Source organism: Amia ocellicauda, chromosome 1, assembly GCF_036373705.1.
Source record: "Amia ocellicauda isolate fAmiCal2 chromosome 1, fAmiCal2.hap1, whole genome shotgun sequence".
Lineage (NCBI taxonomy): Eukaryota > Metazoa > Chordata > Actinopteri > Amiiformes > Amiidae > Amia > Amia ocellicauda.
The window spans coordinates 3,381,884-3,407,686 of record NC_089850.1 but is presented as its reverse complement, the minus strand read 5'-3'; the positions used below and the strand labels follow the sequence as shown (position 1 = coordinate 3,407,686).

At 39.7% G+C, this 25,803-nt stretch overlaps 1 protein-coding gene across 6 annotated transcripts; it reads left to right on the top strand.

Annotated features, from left to right (window-relative positions):
• Positions 1-25: 25 nt before the first annotated feature.
• adat2 (adenosine deaminase tRNA specific 2) lies at positions 26-24,377 on the top strand. 6 transcript variants are annotated; one of them, XM_066703209.1, is made up of 7 exons: positions 26-142; positions 545-647; positions 16,222-16,326; positions 19,119-19,269; positions 19,569-19,663; positions 22,271-22,355; positions 23,463-24,377. In XM_066703209.1, the coding sequence occupies exons 2-7, from the start codon at positions 546-548 to the stop codon at positions 23,528-23,530; spliced, it is 606 nt and encodes a 201-aa protein (XP_066559306.1). In that variant the 5' UTR covers positions 26-142; position 545; the 3' UTR covers positions 23,531-24,377. The 6 variants fall into 6 exon arrangements, with proteins under 6 accessions (XP_066559306.1, XP_066559568.1, XP_066559487.1 ...); XM_066703471.1 differs by having other exon boundaries at positions 27-142; positions 19,557-19,663; positions 22,293-22,355; XM_066703300.1 differs by having other exon boundaries at positions 28-142; positions 22,283-22,355.
• The last annotated feature ends 1,426 nt before the right edge of the window (positions 24,378-25,803 follow it).

Below are 25,803 nucleotides of genomic sequence, written 5' to 3'. Positions count from 1 at the left end.
CCCCGTGCAACTTCCGCTCAATACACAGTTCCGGCCCTTAAATACACACGTTTCAAGAGAATCAGCCTGGCGGAGCGTCTAGGAAAAATACAACAAATTATTTACAAATATTATATTCCGATCACAATGTTGAAGAATTGAGGTATGCACTAAAACTGCATGATTCATCTGCTAATATGTTGCACGTACATATTTGTTTTATTCCGATTATATTGCTGTACTGGATAGCCTAAATACTTTTGTTGTAGCTAGAGCTAAAGCTATAAAGTTTTAGTATGACAGATTTTGCTTAACCCCAGTATAATATTTCTGTGAATAATTGTGCTGTCAGGACGTTTTGCTGACAATGGCATTTCCATGTGACCATGCGTGTTTATATTGCATGTTTTACAAGACACGTAGTGTTTATTCTCACGAATGTAAAAATAGATAACAGACACCTGCAACTGCTCCCCAATTATTTATTTTTCGTTGTTTTTTAAAACGGATAAACAATACAAATTTACAGTAATATAGTACATTCATATTATTTAATATTATTAAGAATGGAGACCGAGGAAAAAGCATTTCTGGACGAAATGAGAGCAGTTCAGCCCTCCGCAGAAGAACTGGGCATACAATACTGGATGCAGAAAGCTTTTGACATGGTAAGTACAGAACAGGTAACCCACAAGGTGGTTTCTATAGTGTGGATGCATGCTATTAAAATGACATACAGTAAAATACACTCCTCTGTGGGACTGAGAAATGGGGAATAGGGTGGGAGGTAGAGAAGTGTAAACCTGGGATAGTCAAGGATCCAGTTGCAGAACTGAGCAACCCGATGGAAACTCAAATTGTCCCAAATGAGAACCTCTCTGCTCTGAGCGAAACCGATTGTTATGTTTTCAGGAAATGAAGGAGATGGGCAGGGTTGTATTGCCCCAGGGTGGCATGGCGGTGGAGGAACCCATTTTAGCTCATAACTGCGCATATGGTGACATTTCCCCCTTGCTGGCCAGGTACCTCAATGAAGGTGTGCTGACCAATGATGTTCCTCCTCCTACCTCTACCTTTAACCTCTCTCTGCCATTTTGCTTCCATTGTTCTCCAGAGGCAGCAGTACTCACCTGTGGCCTTTTTATCAATACTAAATCAATACTAAAGGTTGTGCCAAATGTAGAGGATTGTGTGTTGTGTTTTGCCAAACGTGTGTTATAGAATTGCAATCTGAGTGGAAAGCAGACAATGTGCCAGTAGTATTGCAGGTTTGGTGTGTGGTTCAGGTGAATGAGTTACAGGTTTTGGCCATTGTGCCGCAAGTTCCACTTTTAGTGTGTAAACAATTGGGGAAAAACTGTAAATGAATCTACACACAGATGCACTTTCATAGAATATTTAATGTGCAAACAAAAATGTCAAGGCTGATCCACATTTTTTGAAGGATATTTCCCACTGTTAGTTTTTAGCAAAGAGAAAACCCACTGACCTGTCCCCATTTATGTTAATTAATGAATATTTATTTTATTAAAAGCAGTATTTATTATTCAGTGTTTACAAATGTTGTGTTATTTAGAGAGTTTCATTAGCTTTTCATTCTACCCGTAGAATCTCTCAGAAAACCAGACATGGAAAACGCTATACAAATGACAGGATTTTGGTGGTAATACAAGATACATTAGATACAATTACAATTAGATACAAGATACATTATCATTCCTGTTACATTCACCCCTCCTGAATTACACCAAAACCCTGTTCCCAAGCTGAACAGTGAAAAACAAATAGCAAGAATTTACCCAGGACAAAGATAAGTCTACATTAGACACAAACTAGGCACAAGTTTACAAAAAGACCTGGGGCTGGATTAAATCAAAACTTTGACCCACCCGCTAACAGCAAACTACAAACCTGTACATCATAGCGGTTACATTTCTGATTAGATGAAAGTGTCATCTTACTGAATCTGGCCCCTAGTCTTTAAACCCAGCTTAAAGCTATCTGCTGTACAGATTCAAAGGTGCTGGATGTTGATCAGGCCTCGAGCCCTTCTAGAATAATGTGGTGCCGGATACACCACACAACACTCTTACTTTGTCCCCAACCCTCACATTTTTTTTTTTTTAATGGTTACGCAAAACACAAACTTAAAGTTTCATCGGGCAGCACCCAAAACAACCATTAAGCTTTTTATTTAACTTTAAAATAACCTGAGTAATGACTGCGATGGTCTACTGATTGAACTCGCTATTCCCTTTGTGAAAGGTCTATGAACCATGTTCTCAATCAGGCGGTTCACAGATTTCACTACTATACCCGCTCGTGTTCTAACTTGGCCACTGACAATTTCTGGTTCCTGTCTAGGTAAGTTTGGTCTAGAATTAGCAGGTTCACCTAGGGCAGGGATGGCAAACCTCTTTTGGTTGGAGTGCCATGCTTGGAGTGCTTGTTTGTATACTTTGCTAAGTGCCAAAGGGTGCCAATGATAAATTAGGGATATAAAAGTTTATGCAGGGGCATTTTTTTACCAATATTTATATGTATTTTTTTTGTTATTAAGTTATTAACATGCTAACAAAACAAACCGCAATACAGAAAAATCTAAAAACTATGGGCAGATAGAACCATCTAACCCACCCGCCACCTGCATCCATTGCCAACACACACACCCCCCACCACCACCACCTTGAACCTCCCCCCATACCCCTCTGTAGTCTGGAGAGCAAGTGCAGCTCCAGTCTGCTAATGGGACTTCTGCTTCAGAATATGCTGCACATATTCTTCCCAAAAATATGCTCACAGATTACAAATTACAAATTTACAAATATAAAAAAGGAATAGTAATAGCACTTCACTAGCATGATCATTTTTGGAATATGTGCCTTTGTATTTTTGACAATGAGAATCTTTAATCCTCATTCAAATTAAATCAATCAATCTTAATTGTATGTAGTGGAACACCATGCCAAAGCATGTCACAACATTAAAGAATAAAGAATAGGTGCATCATACAATAAACACATCATTTAAATGTTGCAGAATTGCTACAGTGCAAAAATGAATGAATCACATTTCATCACGCATTAAGTCTGAGGATTATAATAGTAAAGTGTATTTAAAAACCCCATTAAAATCACAATCTACACCTAAAACAAATTCCCACAGATTCTCCCATTGCCCTGACATTACATACAAGAAATAGAAGTTTATTAATTTGGCTGTATTAGTAACCCTTCCATATTGTTTTGTATTTTGTTTGCACTTGCACAATTATTATTAATGCACCTTTTTTCAATGTATATTTACTTAATATCTACTGCTTTTACATTTTGTAAAATAACTAAAACTGTTATATTACTATACATTGTGTGGCACTTTTTTGTTTTAATAAAACAATAATGCAGTGGTATCAGTCTACCGTGATTATGAGTGTGCACAAATGTGAATGATTGTGGCTATTTCTCAATTTGATACAGGAGATAACGGTAAACAAAATGCTTTTGCCCCACATGTTCAACAAACACGTCCATTGTTGACCATAATTAATCACAACAGGACAGACTTACAGTTTTTGTCATCTTCCTCCTGCTAACAGAGCACCGCACAGCAGCATAAACAGTAATCATAACACTAACATCTCCTTCGTGAAGTGCAGATCTGCGCAGCTCCACCAATGGGAGAGGAGGATTCTGCAGTTCTGCGCATAACTGCGATAACCTGCACACAAGAACCTGACCTAAAACATTAATATTCAGAAAATAACGCAAGTGCTGCTCTGTTACAGTGCATCCGGAAAGTATTCACAGTGCTTCACTTTTTCCACATTGTTATGTTACAGCCTTATTCCAAAATGGATTAAATTCATTATTTTCCTCAAAATTCTACAAACAATACCCCATAATGACAACGTGAAAGAAGTATGTTTGAAATCTTTGCAAATTTATTAAAAAAAAAAAAACACATGTACATAAGTATTCACAGCATTTGCTCAATACTTTGTTGAGGCACCTTTGGCACCAATTACAGCCTCAAGCCTTTTTGAGTATGATGCTACAAGCTTGGCACACCTATTTTTGGGCAGTTTCTCCAATTCTTCTTTGCAGGGCCTCTCAAGCTCCAACAGATTGGATGGGGAGCATTGGTGCACAGCCATTTTCAGATCTCTTCAGAGATGTTCAATCGGGTTTAAGTCTGGGCTCTGGCTGGGCCACTCAAGGACATTCACAGAGTTGTCCTGTAGCCACTCCTTTGTTATCTTGGCTGTGTGCTTAGGGTCATTGTCCTGTTGGAAGATGAACCTTCGCCCCAGTCTGAGGTCCAGAGTGCTCTGGAGCAGGTTTTCATCAAGGATGTCTCTGTACATTGCTGCATTCATCTTTCCCTCGATTCTGACTAGTCTCCCAGTTCCTGTCACTGAAAAACATCCCCACAGCATGATGCTGCCACCACCATGCTTCACTGTAGGGATGGTATTGGCCAGGTGATGAGCAGTGCCTGGTTTCCTACAGACATTTCGCTTGCCATTCAGGCCAGAGAGTTCAATCTTCCGTCTGGCCACTCTACCATGCAGGCCTGATTGGCTGAGTGCTGCAGAGATGGTTGTTCTTCTGGAAGGTTCTCCTCTCTCCACAGAGACGCGCTGGAGCTCTGTCAGAGTGACCATCGTGTTGTTGGTCACCTCCCTGACTAAGGCCCTTCTCCCCCGATCGCTCAGTTTGGCCGGGCGGCCAGCTCTAGGAAGAGTCCTGGTGGTTCCAAACTTCTTCCATTTACGGATGATGGAGGCCACTGTGCTCATTGCGACCTTCAATGCTGCAGACATTTTTCTGTACCCTTCCCCAGATCTGTGCCTCGATACAATCCTGTCTCAGAGGTCTACAGACAATTCCTTGGACTTCATGGCTTGGTTTGTGCTCTGACATGCACTGTTAACTGTGGGACCTTATATAGACAGGTGTGTGCCTTTCCAGATCATGTCCAATAAACTGAATTTACCACAGGTGGACTCCAATCAAGTTGTAGAAACATCTCAAGGATGATCAGTGGAGACAGGATGCACCTGAGCTCAATTTTGAGTGTCATGGCAAAGGCTGTGAATACTTATATACATGTACTTTTTTGTTTTTTTATTTTTAATACATTTGCAAAGATTTCAAACAAACTTCTTTCACGTTGTCATTATGGGGTATTGTTTGTAGAATTTTGAGGAAAATAATTTAATCCATTTTGGAATAAGGCTGTAACATAACAAAATGTGGAAAAAGTGAAGTGCTGTGAATGGATGCATTGTACTTGGGGCGGTGCCATCACTGCCAAATATACTGACTGGTTTTCTAAAGTGCCAATCAAAAACTAACAAAGAAAATGCAGATAGTCACTCACTTGGCATGCCAACCTATATACGGCTCTGCTTGCCACAGGTTCGCCATCCCTGACCTAGGGGGACTGGTTCAGAAACAACTGATAAACTGTCACAGGCGACCGAAGTTACTATGTCAAAGGTAAACTGTTTGGGACTGTCAGGTCTATATGGCACACTTCTGCAATGTGACTCAGCAATACTTTGTGAAGATGAAGAGGGCTCTTCAGACATCAGAGCTAAGTCACTTTCTGCATTCTGGGATCTTTGGTCCCTTGTACCTTCTGATCCATGTAGAATTCAAGAGTGTGTGCGATGTTCTGGAGCTTCTCTTTCCAGATTGCTGATGAGATCCACGCATTGAGATTCACATACTGAATCACCCTCTTTCGGTGTTTGTTCCAGACAATGGATCTTCTCTCGCTTTTTCAAATGGCAGGAAATGTACCCCTAGAGATTTCTGATTTCTGTGCACTACCTTAGTATTTCCAGCATCGTCTGTGATTTTGTAAATATGAGTCTGCACATTTCTGTCAGTCACAGTATACAGTACTGGTTCCCACTTGTCTGCCAACTTCCTTCTACCTCACTTGTTTGCTAGAAGTACCCTATCCCCCTTGTCAAAGAAGGTTCCTCTGGTCTTCTTATTATACTCTCTCAGCTGTTGCTGTTGTTCTTTGGAGGCATGCTACTGAGCAATATCCACTGCCTTTTTGAGATCTGTGATCAGTCACTTCACATAACTGCTGTAATCAGCCACAATAGGGTCATTCAGGACTTGTCTGAATATAACATCAACTGGCAGTCTTGGAACATGGCCAAACATGAGATAAAATGGGTCAAAACCTGTTGTCTCATGTACAGTTGAATTATAAGCGAATGTCAGAGGCTATCTGTTGTGGCCACTGGTGTTTGGCTCTCAATGGGAGTGTTTGGAGTATATTTCCCAAGGTCTGGTTGAACCTCTCCATTCCTCCATTACCCATTGGATGGTAAGCAGTAGTATGTGACTTGACAAGCCCTGAAAGTGTGAGCAGTTCTGCAAACAGTTAACTTTCAAAGTTTGCCCCCTGATCCGAATGTACTCTCTGAGGAAACCCATACACACAAAACACATAATACCACAATTTTATAGCAACTTGTTTTGCAGTCTGATTTGTGCAAGGGAATGCGTGAGCTAATTTTGTAAAATGATCAGTCACAACTAGGACATCCACAGATCGCTGCTTCGTGTCCTCAGCCGGACAGAAGTCGATACACACTAGCTCCATAGGAACACAGGTGTTGATCCACCCAAAAGAGGTAGTGAGCGCCTTTGCTGCTTACTATAAATATTTATATGATTCACCAAACCAAAAACACCAACCCAATACAATTAATGATTATTTAAATGATTTAAATTAACAAAATTAACAAATGCAGAGGCAAGTGAGATGGTGAAACCCTTTACTGAGTTAGAAATTAAAGAAGTAATTAAAATGTTAAAAAAACAATAAATCATCAGGTACAGATGGATACCCAAATTAATTCTATAAACAATTTTCAATAGATCTGGTCCCAATACTATTAAGAGTTTATAATTATTCTCTAAAGGAGAGAAAAACACCAAATACATGGTCTGAGGCTATAATATCACTGATATACAAAGAAGGAAAAGATCCATTAAACTGTGCTTCATATAGGCCAATTTCCCTTCTGAATACAGATCTGAAGATCTTAAGTAAATTAATGGTAATCTGAATTGAAAAAATAATATTACAAAACTGATTCATCCAGACCAAACAGGATTTATTAGTGGAAGATAGGGAACAAATAATATTAGGGGACTGTTAAATATGTCTGTGGCCAAAGAAAATAAACAAACCTCAATGCTACTTAGCCTAGATGCAGAGAAGGCATTTGACAGGGTTAATTGGTCGTTTCTCGAACACGTATTAAAAAAAATGGGGTTTCATCAAGAAAGTATTAATTGGGTCAAGGTATTATACTTGAATCCAAAGTCTAGGGTAAGGGATTTTTCAAACTAAAAAGGGGCACTAGACAAGGCTGTCCCCTTTCACCATTATTATTTGCCATTAGTATTGAACCACTTGCAGAACTTATTAGACAGAATTGGTACATTAAGGGAATACCAGACGGTGAGGGGGGGAAATACACAAGGTTTCTCTGTATGCAGATTATATAATGCTATATGTTACTGATCCTTCAGCCTCTGTCCTGGTAATCATTAAGTGTTTAAAATACTTTGGGGAAATATCAGGCTATAATGTTAATGAAACAAAATCAGAAGCGATGATGATATCGGGTCAGAGGCCCACTGAATCAAATAAGGATTTTACTTTTAATTGGTCTAAAAAATGTTTTAGATATCTAAGTATTACCATTACCGCTTCTACTTCAGAACTTTATCAGGAAAACTACCTGAAACGTATTAATCACATAAAAGCAGACATGGTCAGTTGGAATCTTCTAGCTTTGTCTATATTTGGTAGAATAAAAAATGTAAGAATGAACATACGGCCTAGACTTTTATTTTTATTCCAATCTCTGCCTGTTCCAGTTCCAACTAATACTTTTAAAATGTTAGACTCATAATGACATGTATATGGAAAAATAAAAAACCCAGAATAAAACAGAAAATTTTACATGCCTTAAAAAAAGAAAGGGGGGCTTGAATCTGCCAAACTTAAAATTATACTACTGGGCAGCCCAATTGAGTGCAATGGTGACATGGATACAATATAATAAAACACTAGATACTTACAGCTGGAACAAAACGCATGCCCTCATGTTTCTTTGGATGCGCTACCAGAAAAATACATTGATAAACAAAATGAAAATTTCAGAATAACTAATTATGCTGTACACTCAAAATAAGGTCAGAAATCAGAAAAAAATTTAATAGAAAAAAATTATGAATTTCTTCCGGCAAAGTTAGATTCTGGGTATAAGAGGTGGGCTAAAAAGGGTTTGGTCACAATATCTCAAATATTTGAAGGAGAAGAATTACAATCATTTCAACAACTTCAGACTAAATTTGGGTTACCAGCCACTGATTTGACATTATTTGACAACCCATCCGAAATGGCAGGAAATAAAAAGATAACCGTCAAACATTGAAAGGTACTTTATCAGTATGGGTGAAGGTCAAATGGTAAGAAAGGTAGTTTCCAACCTCTATAGCATACTACAGACTGCACTTGCAGGTAATATACTTTATGTAAAAGAAAAGTGGGGACTGGAAATGAACACAATTATTACAGATGAATCTTGGGAACAAATATGTTATGAAGGTCACAAATTGACAAATGCCCCATTATGGAAAGAATTTAATTGGAAAACAAAAATAAGATTTTTTAAGACCCCCCTTATACAAGATCAACACAACTCTGAAGGCTGTATATTGGAGAGGTTGTAAATTGGTAGGAGATCATTCTCATATATTCTGCGATTGCCCAAAATTAGAACAGTTTTGGAAAGGTATTGAAATGGAATTACAAACTATTTTAAATATAACAATTCATTTTGAACCATTGTATTATGTGTTAGGAGACTCACCAGAAGGTTTAGAGGACAGGAATAAACGCTACCTTTTACAGGTACTTTTAATGATAGCAAGGAAACCATTACTATATGCTGGTTGAAGCCAGACCCACCAACATTAAATCTATAGGTTGAAAAAATAAAAACAATAACAGCAAAACTACATTTGACAATGGAAAGGTTTATGTCAAGATGGTCCCCAGCTATTACTCACTTTGATTTGCCAATTAAGTGAATGTAATATTTCTATTTTGTATTATTATTATGATTTTAAATTTTTATTTTTTCCTCGATAATTGTATCTTTTATTTGGTGTATTTTCCTTATGTATTCCAACAAATGTATCAATAATGTGCTCATTAATGCCAAGTGTCTCACAGTCAACATGGATGTATGTTTAATTAAAACAATAAAAAAAGTAAAAAAAAAAAAAATTACTATAGGCTAGCCTATTGATTATGAATGCGGCTTGTTTTGGGGGTATTTGCAGTGTAGTCGTTGACAAATTGGAAGATCTCAGGTGATGTTAATGCCATCATGGTTTGATGGGAAATTGTGCTTATTGATGAAGTCTGTGATGATGGTCCCAAATCACTGTTGCATTGTCCCTGTTGCCAGACACCGCAACAATGCTCTTATGTTTTGAAAGTCGCCCAGGATAAGGGCGTCTGCTAAGAAATACATAATAATAATAATAATAATACATTGTCAGCACTGCTGGTGTGTGATCGCTCGCAAAGCGCATCACTGTTCACAGCACTTATTGTGTATTTGATCTTTTACTGTAAAATATGTATGTTTTGTGTAATTTGCCCTATGCTAATAAAATGAATTAATTCACAAATTATTAATCATGTGCAAACCAACCAGGGACACATTATTCGTAGGGGGCACTGAATTCGGCGTAACACCGCATTTCTGCCAGTGGCGGAAGATACTGCCCGTAAGGACCAGTTAATGATCAGTTAATTAACAAACAACATTTCTGTCCAATCTATATCGTCGCATTAACTCTCCATCATAATATTGCTGTGAGCTTAGTCGTCTCTCATTCCTGCCATTTGCCAACTCCTAACTGGTGAGTGGACCTGGTGAAATCATATTGTTACTAAAGTGTCTCTCTCTTCAACAGACCACTGTTTTCTGCTGATTTCACTCATTTTTAATCAAAACTCTCCTCACTGCTTGCGTCTCTGCTGGCATTTTAAAAATGGCAGTTGAACTCCAGCAAATAACTTTTTGTGGAGACAACTTTACCACCATTAGGCACCAGCTCTGATCCGGCACGGGCACCAAGTCGGTGGAAAAGCGCTACTTGAGATCAGCATCAGTGGCACTACAGCCTAGAGGTTTCACAGCGGTGAAATTAAATGAAAACATTCAAGTCCTCTGTAGCAAGACAGGGTGACACATCAGATGGTTTGCTGTTTCTCTTCAAGGTTATGGGCTTATCTAAAGGCTTGGTGACCTTCATGGGAATCCACTGATCTCCCCACATAGGTGTGATCACTCTGCCTACGAGGATGTTACGTGGTATGGACTTGGATGTAGTGGGTTCTACTACTACAGTACTCCCCAGGGAAGTAGAAACATTGTTAGGCAATTTTCCCCAAACTAAATGTTTGTGTTTAGGAAGAAGAGTAACCGCTTGAGTGAGTTTAACAGTTCCAATTTTACTTGGCATTTCACTACCTCTCCACCGGGTTAGACTGGTCATCATAGCAAGGAACTGTTCAAAATCAGGGGATGACTGCGAACCCCCCTTGGATATTAACCTCCAATAGTCGTCACTGCTCTTCATTCGATGCATTATATATTTGATGAGCTCATCTCGCTGACCTGGCACTACTAGGGTAGGAACAACACAGTTAACATCATTCACTCACAGCTCCAATTCATACATGCATTTAGGACATTCTTGTTGCCCACCACAACCAACTAAAACTATCTGTTCTGTAGTTTGCTTCTTCTTTGGTAGTATACCTGCTATTAACAGTATCTTTTCTGCAGCTTCACTGAGGGTGCAAGCCATTGAACAATTGCCCTTGAGTTCAATTTGACCACTGACAATGACTGTTGCATAAAATAACTCACTAAATGCCTGTACTTTCTGTGAGTTCTGAACTATGACTTGGCATCCATCTGGCACTGCTGTGCATGAGTTTACATACAAGAGCTCTAAATCGTCACTGATGAGGGTTTCTTGCTCTCCACCCACACGTCCCCCCTCCAGGTGTGGGTTTCCTAGTTTAATGGCTGTCCACTCTGGCAAGCACTGTCAGCCTGCCCCTTGTGATACCTAGGTCCAGAACAATCTCTGTTGCAGTGGCCTGACTTGAAGCACTTAAAGCATAAACCATCCTGCCTACAATGAGAGAGTGTAGAATGATCTGAAGCTCTGCAGACTTTACAGTTCTTCCCAGGGAAAGAGTATTTATGGTTATACTGGAGACGAGGAATCACTGCTGCTTGTGTCTTTTGCTCAAGTACGTGATCTAGCAAGCTTATAAAAGTCTGCATACTGTTACCGTCTGTCTGGGAAGAGGCACCTATACAGGTTGAGGAAAAGTTGCTGTAGAAGAGCCAGCTGCTTCCAAATCTGTGGATGTGGTTGTTTGAGCATGAACAGCACACATGCTTTACTGCTACAGGTTTTGGAGGTTTGGCTGTGGTTTGCGCCCTCTTTTCCCTCTGATTCTCATCCAGCTGCTCTTGAATGTCATTAGCTGTTAATTTTTCAGCTGCTTTGAACTTGAACACTCCTGCAAGAGATGGATCCGGACAGTGTTTGACAAACATCATCGTGACTTCACGATTGGGATCTTCAGTGTTGTGGCCCTGCCTCCGCAGGCACTCATCTGCAACATCTACTGCCTAATTCAGACGAATCCAGTAATCTATCCCACTTTCTTCTGACATTGGCAGTGTGTTATAAAAGTCAGCTAATGGCATTGATGAGTATGTCAGTTCACTAAAATGTTGCTTTAAGATATCAAAGAGCAACTTGGGGTTCTGGATGGGGTTCAAAGAAGGATTGCTGCACAATTTAGCTCAGCTAGAATTTCCTGTGACTGTTCCTGTACAGTGAATCTTTTTTTCCTCAGATATAAATCCATAAGCTCCTCCCATTAATTAATTGAGTACTTATCAGAACTGTCCCCCCTAAAAAATGGGGGTTCCTTGGTGTCACACTGCATTACCAACTTAACACCAGATAGGTTTAAGTCAGTAGCATGTTGATTTTTCCCTGTGCCCTGTGAAAATGTGCTGTCATCCCTTGTTCTAATATTACTTTGTAACTGGGCTGTGATGGAATGACTAATTTGCTGGGCTAATTGTGTGATAAGGTCACCTAAGTCAGGGCAAGTAATATTTTGATTCAGTGTTGGGGAATCATCCTGCATACGGGTGGGGCAAAATGCAGGTCTACCCAGCTTACTCGCACCTCTTTGTGGAGTTTGATCAAAATCTCTGGAAAGCTCCCCCTCTCATAACCAACTTGACACATTCATCTTCCTCATTTAACTGAGCATTGTTCTGTCTGTCTATTAAATAGGCCATTTTGACAAATCTGTTACAATCAGACAAACAAAAATAAAAAAAATAAAAAAAAATATATATAGAGATATAATTATATTTATAAAAAACAATCAATATTATAAAAATAATAGAAAACAAATATGTACACTCAATACGCTGCTTGAATAATGTCCCTCAATGACAACAACTGCAAGTTCTCTTATGAAATACCTGACAACTTGTAACTCTGACCACAGGTAGGAGGCAGCAACCTTCGGCGACTGAGCTGGTGTCGATCCCGAGTCATGGCACCAATGTAGTTGGCGCGCTCTTCCACTCGGCCGATCTGTCCTACGCTGGCTAACCCTCTTATATTTCTGTGTTGAGTTGTGAAACTTTCAGGTCACTTTGATCAATGAGGGACACGGAGACAGTGTACAGCCAATTGGAGGTTCTTTTATTTTCTCACGACTGCAGAATATGGTTAAAAAAGAAAAAACATCAGCTTTCACGTATTTCTGCTCCTCTACTCCCTCCTCTCAGCAAAAGGAAAAACAGACTGAAGGAAGCGAAGTAATGACGCAATCAAAAGGTGCCAAAACAAAGAAAATATTACCCCCAAAACAAACTGCAGGCTGTAGAATCTCCCAGACAACCAGACATGGAAAATGCTATACAAATGACTGAGTTCAGGATTTGGTGTAAATACACAAATACATTATCATTCCTGTTACACTGTTAGACAGGATTCTATTTCTCTTTTGTTTAGGAAGGAGTGATCAGTGCCCCACTTTGTCCATCCAGTTCATGCCTTCTGCTGTTTTCAGCACCTCCTCTATTGTTCTATGAAAGAAAACAAATAATGTGAATTTATTTGAGCACAGTTCAAGGAATTTAGTTGTACTGAGTGTGCTGAACTTCAGGTGATCACTGTGTTTTTGTAGAGGTCTTTTGAGGCAAAAGCTGGGGTCACATTACACGATTTCTACAATCCGATTTTGATTACGGTGGGCAGCTCACACTTAACGACTATTTTGCACCAAATGTATGTATTTTGTATCGTGAAGGAGCGTACACTACAGGATCGCTTAAGTACAGGGGGTCATACACTTCATGACTGATCTGACAGCCTGTGTCGTGGAGATCTGCGGAACAGCCTCCAAACTCCTCAAGCCTCGTGGAATCACACGTGATCCATCCAGAGGAAAGGTAAACAAACATGGACGTGGACATTTACAGGTCATGTTTGTGAAGCGCAGATGTCCGCAGTTATCCACCAGTGGGATCAGTGGATTTCTGTAGATCTGTGCAAAACTGCGGAAATATGCGCAACAGAACATGACCACAAGCCGCTGTTTGTTTTCGTCTGTGCGGACGAACACGAAAAGAGGATGTGAGTGAAGACATGGCTGGGGAGGCGAGGGCAATAGCCTGTCTACTCTATGTGAGAGCTGGAGGTGAGTAACACACAGGCTATATCCATCCCACAGTATGGTCATTGCATTGAAGGATCGATATTTAGCGCAGACCTAGGTCAATTACAGATGCTAATTGGTATTTGAACATATTATTTTCCCTGTATTAGAGTATTTTAAAGTAACTTGAGCCGAAACAACCATTGGTATTTGAAGTATTTTAATAAATACGTATGAAAATACGTTTTTTTTCTTATTTAATCAGCTCAACTCTCATTGGCTGCTGATCACGTCACCCTCCACGATCGGTGCCGATCAAGTTGTAAATATTAAACATGTTTAATAAAATTGTAGGGGCTACAACATGCTTAGATCGGATCGGAGGGTAAGCGATTGCATCACAGCCCGTCTCTCACTACACGACTATAGGTTGCAGGGACGCGCCCCGACCAGGCTGCTTGTCGTGACTAGCTCAAGTCAATCGTGTAGTGTGACCCCAGCATTAAGGTGTGTATTGCAAGGGCGTGCCAGTCCTCTGTCTGAACATGACTTAATCTAAGTATTACATTTACCCACAGATGATGGCTTCTGTGAAATCTCTTAATTCTTGCTTATAACTGCCTTCACCTACCTGTTGCTCCTGGCTTTTTGAATTGCCTGATTTCCTGCCTTCCTTCCTCCATCTCCACAGTGACCTGCAGAGTGCAAGGAAGCAGCAACCTCTACAGCTCTTTTTATTCTCCTTTAAGGCAGTGTCTTCTGTAAGGGCTGGTTGATTGCAGGGATTACAGTCAAGGTCTTGAATTGGTACAGATGGGGTTTGGTCACAAGATGCAGGCTCTTCATTTATTTTAGCTGGCATTTGGTCACCAGAAGCAGAGTCTTCAGTTTTTGCAGTTGCAGTTTTATTCACAGTGGCAGGGTACTCAATTGGTACAGCTGGAGTTTGTTCACTATAGCCAGGCTCTTTTATTAACCTAGGTAGGGTTTGGTCATCAGATGCAGGGTCCTTAGTTGATGTAGATGATGTTTGATGCCAAGAAGGAGAGTCTTGATTTTGTTCAGTTGCAATTTGGACACCCAAGGCAGTGTCTTCCGTTGGTATAGTTGATGTTTGGTCACCCAAAGCTGAGTCTTCAACTGAATCCTGCACTTGGTGACCAGTGAAAGAGTATTCATTTCTTGCAGCTGGTGTCTGGTGACCAGAAATGGGGACTTCAGTGTTTTCAGTTGGGGTTTTATCACCTGAGGCAAGATCTTCAATTGTTAAAGTTGATAATTGATCACCAGAGGGTGGCTCCTTATTTGGTACAGCCTGGATTTGGTCACCAGAAACAGGGTCCTCAAATTGTGAAGTTGAAGTTTGGTCATCTGAAACATTTTCTTGGACAGAAGGAAGGATATCCTCACAGGGAGCATGGTCTTCTAAGGAAAAGAAAAGCAGCTTGTAAAATGTGGAGCTGCCTGTTGTTATTGGCTCCCATTGATTAGCCTTGCTTGCTCAGCTTTCCTAGACGTTGTGAGACTCCATGATTTTGAGGTATGAGAATGAAGGTGGGGTCCAGTAGCCAGCAAGGGCAGTGCTGACTACAGGTGTGGATGAGGGAGGAACAGAGCATAGGGCATAGACGTAACTCTTAAATGTCTCCTTGAGGTAATGAAAGGTGAAGGGAGGGCATGGGTCCTGGAGATTGACAGGGGGATCTGAGGGGTGGTGATGTGGGAAACATGAATTAATCTCCACGGTGGGGAGGGTTGTAGTTTATGTACAATAAAGAGACAATGCCATTTAGTAAAGATGGTTAAACCACCCCATACTAAATGCCACAAATGTAATAATTCTGACACTGTTTGCATTTAAAAATATTCATTTTTTAATTTTTTTATTATTTATTATTTTTTGTCTTTGTTTTTGAATATATCGATTTATTAAATTTCATATTTATGTTTGGGGAAAATTTAATTTATGGCTTCTGCATTGAAACATTGAACATCTTGTTTCTAAGGGCTTTTGTCCTATAGACATAATTTTTTATTAAAAGTCTGTGGACTGAATTACAATGCAAGTCTTATTTTCATGTATATGATGTTTATTACCCAGAACAACTGTAGACACATCTGACATTTTCTTGATATCTGACGGGCCTAAAGTGCATTGTATTTAATCCCACCCTAGGAATGGTCAAGAGTCAAGGCACAAGTAGGAATATAAAGTATTAGCAACTCAGCCAGATAAGATGCAGCCAAGCAATTTATAGACTTATATGTTAGCAAAAGTGTTTTAAAGTAAATGCAAACAATGTACCGGAGTGAGATGTTCTGTAACCCTATTCCTAGGTACTTGTACTGTTGAAATCTGAACCAGTAGACTTGTTTGGAGGAAATATTTTTGTTTTTTGTTTTTAGGCTAAAGAAGCTTTAGAAAATGGAGAGGTGCCAGTGGGATGCCTCATGGTATTCAACAATGAGATTCTGGGTAAGGGGAGGAATGAAGTCAACGAAACAAAAAATGTAAGTATGGCTAATGTTGTCACATCAAGAGTCCAAATTCTACTTCCAAGCCTTTCCAGGCACAGCTGCACAAAGGTCAGACCAAAAGCTCTGCCATAAAACTTTATATCAATGTTCATGTTCAATATCAATATATAAAAATGTAAATTGACTTATAATGACTTATCTCAGATAACAAATGTAAGTCAAATAGTACTGGTTTGGGGCTCATGAATCTTCATGAAGATTAGACATTAAAGCTAATCTTGCAATAAAGGGTTCACATTAACTCTCCACCTTGGAAATCATTGTGCTGTTTTTTAAGCCCCATTCACACTGAAATGCCAGCAAAATGTAAGCAACGTACACAGACACGGACTGATATTCTGGACGTGTATCTAAAAGTTAGATAATTTCCCCGTTTTGCCAGTTTCCTTCCACTGTGTTTACTGGACTATTGGTTCTAAGCAGGGTGCCGATTCATTTCGGCCTCACTAATTAAGAACAAATAGTCAGGAGGGAAACACATATGATACGTCAATTTAGGTGCGTTTTCACATTATGTCCAGGTCATCAGGCTGTATGGTTGTGTGTTTTTGCGGTATGGTCACTGGACCCAGCGGTCACAGATCATTTGAACCAGAGAACCCAGTATGAGACTTGGCTCTCGGTTCATGGTCACGTAACGAGAGGCATTGTGTGGGGACTCCACATATACTGCAGCAAAGTTAAATCAACTAAAATAAATTAGAAAAAAGCATGACATTACATTTTGTGTATATCTATATCTACCAAAAGTCTGGGTGTGCAGATCTGCAATTGATTGATTCCTCAAAACAACTGATTTTATTTTTCATTTTTTAAAGTTCGACATTTGACAAAGTTTTATCTCAAAACAAACTACCGTCAGTGTACACTATAATGCAGTCTAATAACATGTTTGCCTGTATAGAGATTATATTTTGCATGATTTATTGGTATATAACTTCTGACATATGTGTGACAATAGTTAACATTACATATACACTCACCTAAAGGATTATTAGGAACAGCTTTTCAATTTCTCATTAATGCAATTATCTAATCAACCAATCACATGGCAGTTGCTTCAATGCATTTAGGGGTGTGGTCCTGGTCAAGACAATCTCCTGAACTCCAAACTGAATGTCTGAATGGGAAAGAAAGGTGATTTAAGCAATTTTGAGCGTGGCATGGTTGTTGGTGCCAGACGGGCCGGTCTGAGTATTTCACAATCTGCTCAGTTACTGGGATTTTCACGCACAACCATTTCTAAGGTTTACAAAGAATGGTGTGAAAAGGGAAAAACATCCAGTATGCGGCAGTCCTGTGGGCGAAAATGCCTTGTTGATGCTAGAGGTCAGAGGAGAATGGGCCGACTGATTCAAGCTGATAGAAGAGCAACTTTGACTGAAATAACCACTCGTTACAACCGAGGTATGCAGCAAAGCATTTGTGAAGCCACAACACGTACAACCTTGAGGCGGATGGGCTACAACAGCAGAAGACCCCACCGGGTACCACTCATCTCCACTACAAATAGGAAAAAGAGGCTACAATTTGCACAAGCTCACCAAAATTGGACAGTTGAAGACTGGAAAAATGTTGCCTGGTCTGATGAGTCTCGATTTCTGTTGAGACATTCAGATGGTAGAGTCAGAATTTGGCGTAAACAGTATGAGAACATGGATCCATCATGCCTTGTTACCACTGTGCAGGCTGGTGGTGGTGGTGTAATGGTGTGGGGGATGTTTTCTTGGCACACTTTAGGCCCCTTAGTGCCAATTGGGCATCGTTTAAATGCCACGGCCTACCTGAGCATTGTTTCTGACCATGTCCATCCCTTTATGACCACCATGTACCCATCCTCTGATGGCTACTTCCAGCAGGATAATGCACCATGTCACAAAGGTCGAATCATTTCAAATTGGTTTCTTGAACATGACAATGAGTTCACTGTACTAAACTGGCCCCCACAGTCACCAGATCTCAACCCAATAGAGCATCTTTGGGATGTGGTGGAACGGGAGCTTCGTGCCCTGGATGTGCATCCCACAAATCTCCATCAACTGCAAGATGCTATCCTATCAATATGGGCCAACATTTCTAAAGAATGCTTTCAGCACCTTGTTGAATCAATGCCACGTAGAATTAAGGCAGTTCTGAAGGCGAAAGGGGGTCAAACACAGTATTAGTATGGTGTTCCTAATAATCCTTTAGGTGAGTGTATATCACCAATCTGTTGGTTCATCAATAACATTATGCATTATTTTCATTTTTAACGACCCAGTCTGTTTTTCGTTATGGTCAAGTTCTTGGTCAAAGGTGGCTTAACCTTGTTGTGTTGTGGTCAAAACACGAAAATGTGCCCCTATTCTGATTGGTTACATCAGTTAGCTGATGCACTGCATCGACAATGCAAGGAAGTGACGCGTCATATGCCAGCATTTGTTTTCTTGCTCCATTCACACAGAGCTGTTGCTGGAAAATTACTGGCATTTAGACTATGTCCCAAGATGGAAAATTGCTGGTGTTGAAATGCAGGCATAAACCCTTTCACACAGTCCTTGCCGGCAGCAAAATGCCACCAAAAAACCACAATTTGTTTCAGTGTGAATGGGGTATAAGTTGTATTTGGGCAAATAGCCAATGGGGTTGGTTTGGATGATGAGTTGGGATTGGTGCACAAAGGGAGGCCACATGTTATTGCATTTCTTTAACTCTGTGCATGAGCTGGCAACAGTAGGATTGCAAAATGCTGTCAGTTATATTGCTGTTATTCTTCTGTGTTGCAGGCCACACGGCATGCAGAGATGGTGGCGTTAGACCAGGTTCTGGAATGGTGTGACCATGCTGACATGGATCCCAAGGAGGTCCTGGAGAGAACTGTCCTTTACGTAACTGTGGAGCCATGCATTATGTGTGCGGGGGCCCTTCGCTTACTGAGTATCCCAGACATTGTGTGTGAATGTTTCATTGCTTCAGTGAGGCTAGCTTGTCTTTATACATTCAGCTTTATAAGGAGTGACCTACTCCACATATATAGCCTCATACAGTATGGCTCCATACATCCCAGACTTTCTCTTTCCAAAGTAAACTGATAGTTGCAGAAAGTTTAAAATAATTATACATACATGTATGAATACATTTCTGTGACTATTTATAGAGAAAGTAATTTATAGAATTTAAAAAGTAATAGGCTTGTTGGTCTTATTGCCTTAACTATGCAACATATATCCCATTAGTGGTGTATGGTTGTAGAAATGACAGATTTGGTGGCTGTGGATCAGTCCTGAACATCCCTGCAGATGAGTTACCAGACACAGGATCCCCATTTAAGGTTAAGTATATTTTCTACATTTTAATTCACCCATAGCAATTCTATAACAGAAAAATAGTTGCTGTAAGAAATGTTTGTAGCAATTGGTATCATTGCATTCACGTTTGTAATATGGCAGTGTTTCAAGTGGCAGCCTTCTCTTCTCATCCACGTACTACTACAATATATGCTGTAGTGTGTCCTGTCATTCCTGATATCTTGAGTTCGCGACAAAGCAGGAATATCTCTCGATAAAATCATGAAATGGGTGCAGATGGTTTGCTGTAACATTTGGTATAACCCTCTTTAATATGGTTTAATATCTTTCACTGGTTCAATTTTGAAGAAATTATGTAGATTAATTTCTTGATATGGCATTGAACATGTGAATATGAGGGCCATACAAATGTTGTATAAATTAAAGCAGCTACTAAATTTTGTGTGTCTGTGTGTGGTGAGCACAGTTCCAAAATGTAGACCTGGACTATTGGTCACTTATTATCAGATCTTATATTTAGTTTAATATACATTATGTTTTTTCAAATAGTGATGAGAGGTATATTATTTTACAACAGTAAGGAAGAAACACACAAAGTAGGGCTGCACGATTGTGGCCAAAATGATAATCACGATTATTTTGATCAATATTGAGATCATGATTATTTAGCACGATTATTCATTGATTTTAGGGACAAGATATTTTTATTGCACTTTCACATTTAAATAAACAGACCATTGCTTTCAACTCCATGTTGTACATCAAAATAAGACTGGTCCTTAAAGTGCATCATCTCCTAGCAGCAAAATATAAAGAAAATTGTACCCAAAAATAAATGCCATCACAGAATGCAACCAAATGAAAACAATTCAGGCCTATGCAGAAAAGGCAATAACATAGTGTTTACAGGTTTTTGGCAAGAAACACCAGCCTGTCAACATTTTCTGGCTTGAGTGACGAGCGAAGCAGAGGGGTGTACTACGAAGGGAGTTTAACCTACTCAGAGTTAACTCGGGGTTATCAAGGAAAGTCAGGGTTGACAAACTGATTGCCTAAACTGGTGTTAACCAGTACTACGATGGTGATTAAGATGTCGGTTAGTTGACTCGGTGTTAACTGGAGTTAGTGCGTGTTCCCGTGAAAGGGGCGCGTCTGCAGCGCATACTCAAATACCTGAACACTGATGCTGTGAAATGACTTCCTATTCACATAATCCCCCTCATGTTCTCCCAGGGGTGCATCTAATGGGGATATGCGTACAGTCAATTGCACCAATCACCCTCGTGATGTTTGTATATAGGCCCAGCCTATGCTTATTAAAATAGAACAAGTATTTTTATATTTGATCTTTAGAAGGCTTAAATGGCCAGGGAACACAACAAATGCATCCAGCAGTTCAGTGAGAGCAAGTGCCACCTTGCGAGCTGCACGGCAGACAGTATTGCTGCTCAGCATCATCGATGGGATACATGAAGTGTCCGCTGGCAAAATACCGCACAGCAAGACACACTGTCTGTTCAACAGTGAGGGCATCACTTTGGCGAGTGCCATTGAGACATCTGGCCCTAGATGCGGCAAAGACACTGAATTCCCTCGGATGAGAAACGCTATCTTTCATAGAGAGCATCATCGGGGTGAGCTAGAGGAGTTGCCCGGTCTCTACACACCCTCGCCCTGCGGAGTGAGCCTCTCACAACCCAGGCCCAGTGTCGATTGGGTCCCGACAAGACTGTGGCGGAGAGGCGGTGCTTATACAGGGTAACACCAAGTTAACCACGAACATGCCCAGCTCGGAGCAGTGCAGAGATGCGCGTATTTTGCCATTACAGCAGACCTCGGGTAAAACTTATCCATCTCTCGTAGTGCGGATTAACCAGGAAGTTACACCCGACCTCGCAAAGTTACTCCTGAACTTACCTGGATAAGCCAGTTGCCTCGCTTCGTAGTACACCCCTCAGGTCACTACATCTGTTGTATATTACTCTTCTACTCTGGACTGCAACCGCAACAGCCAGGAAATTGTTGCACAGGCTGTCGCTGGAGGGTGCGCGCGCAGCCAAATCGCCCCCTCGTGGCTGGCTGTAAGTTTATGAAGCGCTTGATATGCTGCAGAGTTTTCTATGAGCGGAGCATGCATTTTAAACGTCAATATCGCAGTTGATCATGTTCATTTAATTGTGGGAAGCCAAAATCGTAAACGAGATCAATATTCAATTAATTGTGCAGCCCGAACACAAAGTATATTTGTTTCTCATGTATAACCACATTGTCTATAAGGTATTAAACTTAGCTACACCAGGATCAATACATATACATACATATTTAAAATGCATACAAAAGTTTAGGTAGCCTTGGTATTTCAATTCCGTTCCGTTGTAAATCTGTATTCATTATTGTCCTTTAGTTATGTAAGTGGTCTGTAATTAAGGGTCATTAAAAAGACAAACTATGTCTGCTGCGGGGCCGATTGATTGATCGTCCTTCAGAATATGACTAGCATGTTTTCGAACAGGCACACTCATGCCTTAGATTCACCAGCAGACATATGACCAGGGAGCTTTAGAGGTTTAATTGATTTCCCATAAGGACAGAGGTATTACACTGAATTTTATTAAATCCTTGTTTGAAAGTTTTCCTTTCAGTGTATTTCAGGCTACAGAGCAGAGGAGGCAGTGGAGATGTTAAAATCATTCTACAAACATGAGAATCCCAATGGTAAGAGGCCAGAACCAAACAATTATACTGGTTTTCAACCCTGGTCCTAGCTAAGCTTTAATTTACTTAATTAGAAACTATAATTGCTTAATTTAACCTTTTTTTGATTGCTTTGAAAATGGGGGAGGAGGGGGGGTCACAGGGATACTCCAGGACCAGGGTTCAAAACAGCTGGACTAGCAAAGTGTTTCCCAGTCTATTCCAGACCAAGGCACACATGCTATAATAAAAATGTTTATACCCTATTTAAAAAAAAAAAAAAAAACTTTCAGTGTGAAATGTGACCTTGTCTTGATGGACAGGGTGTCTTTATCCTGGCAAGAACAGATGACAGTGCAGCTCAGAGCTCACAACACTAATCTCAGACACTACCTTTGTTTGGAAAAAAAAAAAAAAAATGTAAATCAGGCTTGAGAAACCTCACTCAAGGAGGCTGTCAAAAACATTTGGTGCTTTCAAGCTCTTTGGCTTTCCCTGACATTGAGGATTCCCCGTTTGTGTAAAGACTCGGGCACTCTCTCCAGGTCTGTTTTCCCTGCTCAAGATCCTTATCACCCTGAGTATGTCTTCTCCTGTCATGCTCCCTGCTAGCTGTTTGCAAAATAAAGACATTCATTGTATTTAATCTCTCAATGTGCCTGATTTTTTTCTGCTTGACTTGATTTTCCTCAAATGCGTTTCCACTGCACTTTGATTCTGTTTAAACCAAAATATATGAAGAATACATTTAATTTATTTATCCTGTTCAACTTTTCCAAAGTACCAATGCACCACTGTTCATGTTTTAGCGGTACACCAGTGGGGCAAACACTGTACTTGAATAGATGGAAATGTTAACGAAGTAGTGGATTATAAAGCCCTAACCCTAAAGCTGAGTTTGTGAAAAGTCAGTTGGCTTCTCACTTTGAAGACAGCTAAACCAAGCCACGGTTTATCTGAAGAAGAATGACTAACCCATGAATAATGTAACCGTTACTTGATTATGTATATCTTGGAGTTGATGTACGCCTAATTTGAATATCATATTGCCTACAGTATACAACAGTAATTCTTATAAGAATACAACTTTAAAGTCTATTGTCTTGGCTTTGTTTTTTCTGTGTACAGCTCCTAAATCCAAGGCAAGAAAGAAGGACCAAGTGAAGGCTGAAGAAGGGCAAGATGTCAGTGTCTGAGCAAAGTTAATCCAGCAGAGGACAGCAGTGATTCCGTAATAGAAATGTGTGAAAGACCATAGAGAGACTAGGGGAAAAAAGCAGGGGACTCCTCTGAAAATGTATTTGAATACTGTTTGATCTTACCCATTTCTCTTACAATTTATTGATTTACCATTTAATAATTTATATTCAATCTGTTCCTTTTTTATATGCTTTTTGTAAATATGATTTTGATTAATATTATTAAAAGTGCCAGTAAAGTATGAGTTTAGATTGGATTTCCTCTACTGTGCAGTGTTTCTGTTTTTGTTTGGTGTTTTGCCTCTAACATCATCCAGTATAAATTCTTCAGCTTTCTTTGGTGTAATCTCCAAAGCTCGTTCAGAGGAGGGGATTTTCTTCTTCAGATGCTATTCCCGTTCAAATAAAACCTGACCTAGTACATGCCAATATACATCAATAATTTAATAATGTAAAGCTGCAAATCAGATGCCTCTCCTTTGTCTATATAAGGCCAAGTGAAGGTCAGTTCAGTCCTAAATGTACCTTGGTCAAGTCAGTGGCAGCATTTTTGTGTTTGATTTATCCTTCATTTACATTTCTTTAAAATAGTTGTTTTATTTGCTCGAGTCATTTCTATCTCTCATGTCATCCTTCCTCCTGCAGTGATCAAGTGTCATTATTTATTTTATGCTTTAATTTGAAAAGCAAGCCTTTTTACAGTTTATACTGCCTGATGCTAATCTTACCAAAATGGCTACTTTGGAGGAAATATACCCTTTATTGTATCTGTTTGCTGTATTACCTACATTATATTTATGACTTATTTATGAGTTTTGAATTAATAAAATTATATACTCCTGTTTCCCACTGTAAAAAGGTCATATTTCAATAGAAGTACTTTGGCAGGCATGAGCTAGAAGATAACTTTTGTGTAGTAAAGTACGTTATTTTAAAAATAACTAAATCCAACACACTAATACTATTGAATATTGAAAAGCTGATCTTGGAATACTTGACATTTTATGGAACTTTTGTTAATACCTGAACATTAATGTTACTTAACCTACTCCATAACCTAAGAATTGCAATTGAAGGTGAGGTGATAATAACCCTTTATCAATGTCTGTCATTTGTTTTGATTGTGCTCATTTAAGGCAGACCGTTGCATTTCAGTGCTCTGAAAGCAACTCATCAAAAATTAACATTCCAAACAGGTGCATTAAAAGAAATTATCTTCCATGGGGAAGAATAGCAATTTGCTGTATAAAATGTATGTTGGATTGTTTAACAAAAGATGTGTCAACTAGAAATTACACAGCCACCAGCATTGCCTTAGAATTTTACCACTTTAGCAGATGTTGAAAACATTACTGAATATATAGACCGATATATTCTTGTGGCATTTTAGTCATTCCTTCATTTAATCAGTAGTTAGTGTGCAGAAAACTAAATTGTAGTTCAAGTGGACTGGATAAGTCCATGTAAGGTAATTGTGAAAAATAAATAGAAAAACTCCCACACACTTGAGTTCTTCCATTTAATGGGCTATTACATCCATTTAAAGTATTTTGAATAAAATTGCATGCTTTTCTTCTTGTGTGTCTGAGGCACTTATCATTCACTGGCATATAGCTTTTAGGCCTTTTAGAACAGATATAATCCTGAAGATGAAGTGTGGATTGACATTTAACAGTCCGACCTAAAAACAACCCCATCTTTCTTGAACAGGTTCCCAGCCAGAGCTGCTGGCTACAGCATCAGATGCAGCTTGCTGTGGAGTCGGTAGCATTAATAATTCTGTTAGATCTTAGACTGGAAAACAGATTTCGCTTCTATCTGTAAGATCCCCTCAGCAGGGACCATCAAACTCTTACATTTGTGCTTGAATATACACTGGAGAGTGTAATGAGGCTTGTACTAAAACTAAACAGATCCTCCTATCTTGGCAATTCTACACTCACCTAAAGGATTATTAGGAACACCTGTTCAATTTCTCATTAATGCAATTATCTAAACAACCAATCACATGGCAGTTGCTTCAATGCATTTAGGGGTGTGGTCCTGGTCAAGACAATCTCCTGAACTCCAAACTGAATGTCTGAATGGGAAAGAAAGGTGATTTAAGCAATTTTGAGCATGGCATGGTTGTTGGTGCCAGACGGGCCGGTCTGAGTATTTCACAATCTGCTCAGTTACTGGGATTTTCATGCACAACAATTTCTAGGGTTTACAAAGAATGGTGTGAAAAGGGAAAAACATCCAGTATGCGGCAGTCCTGTGGGCGAAAA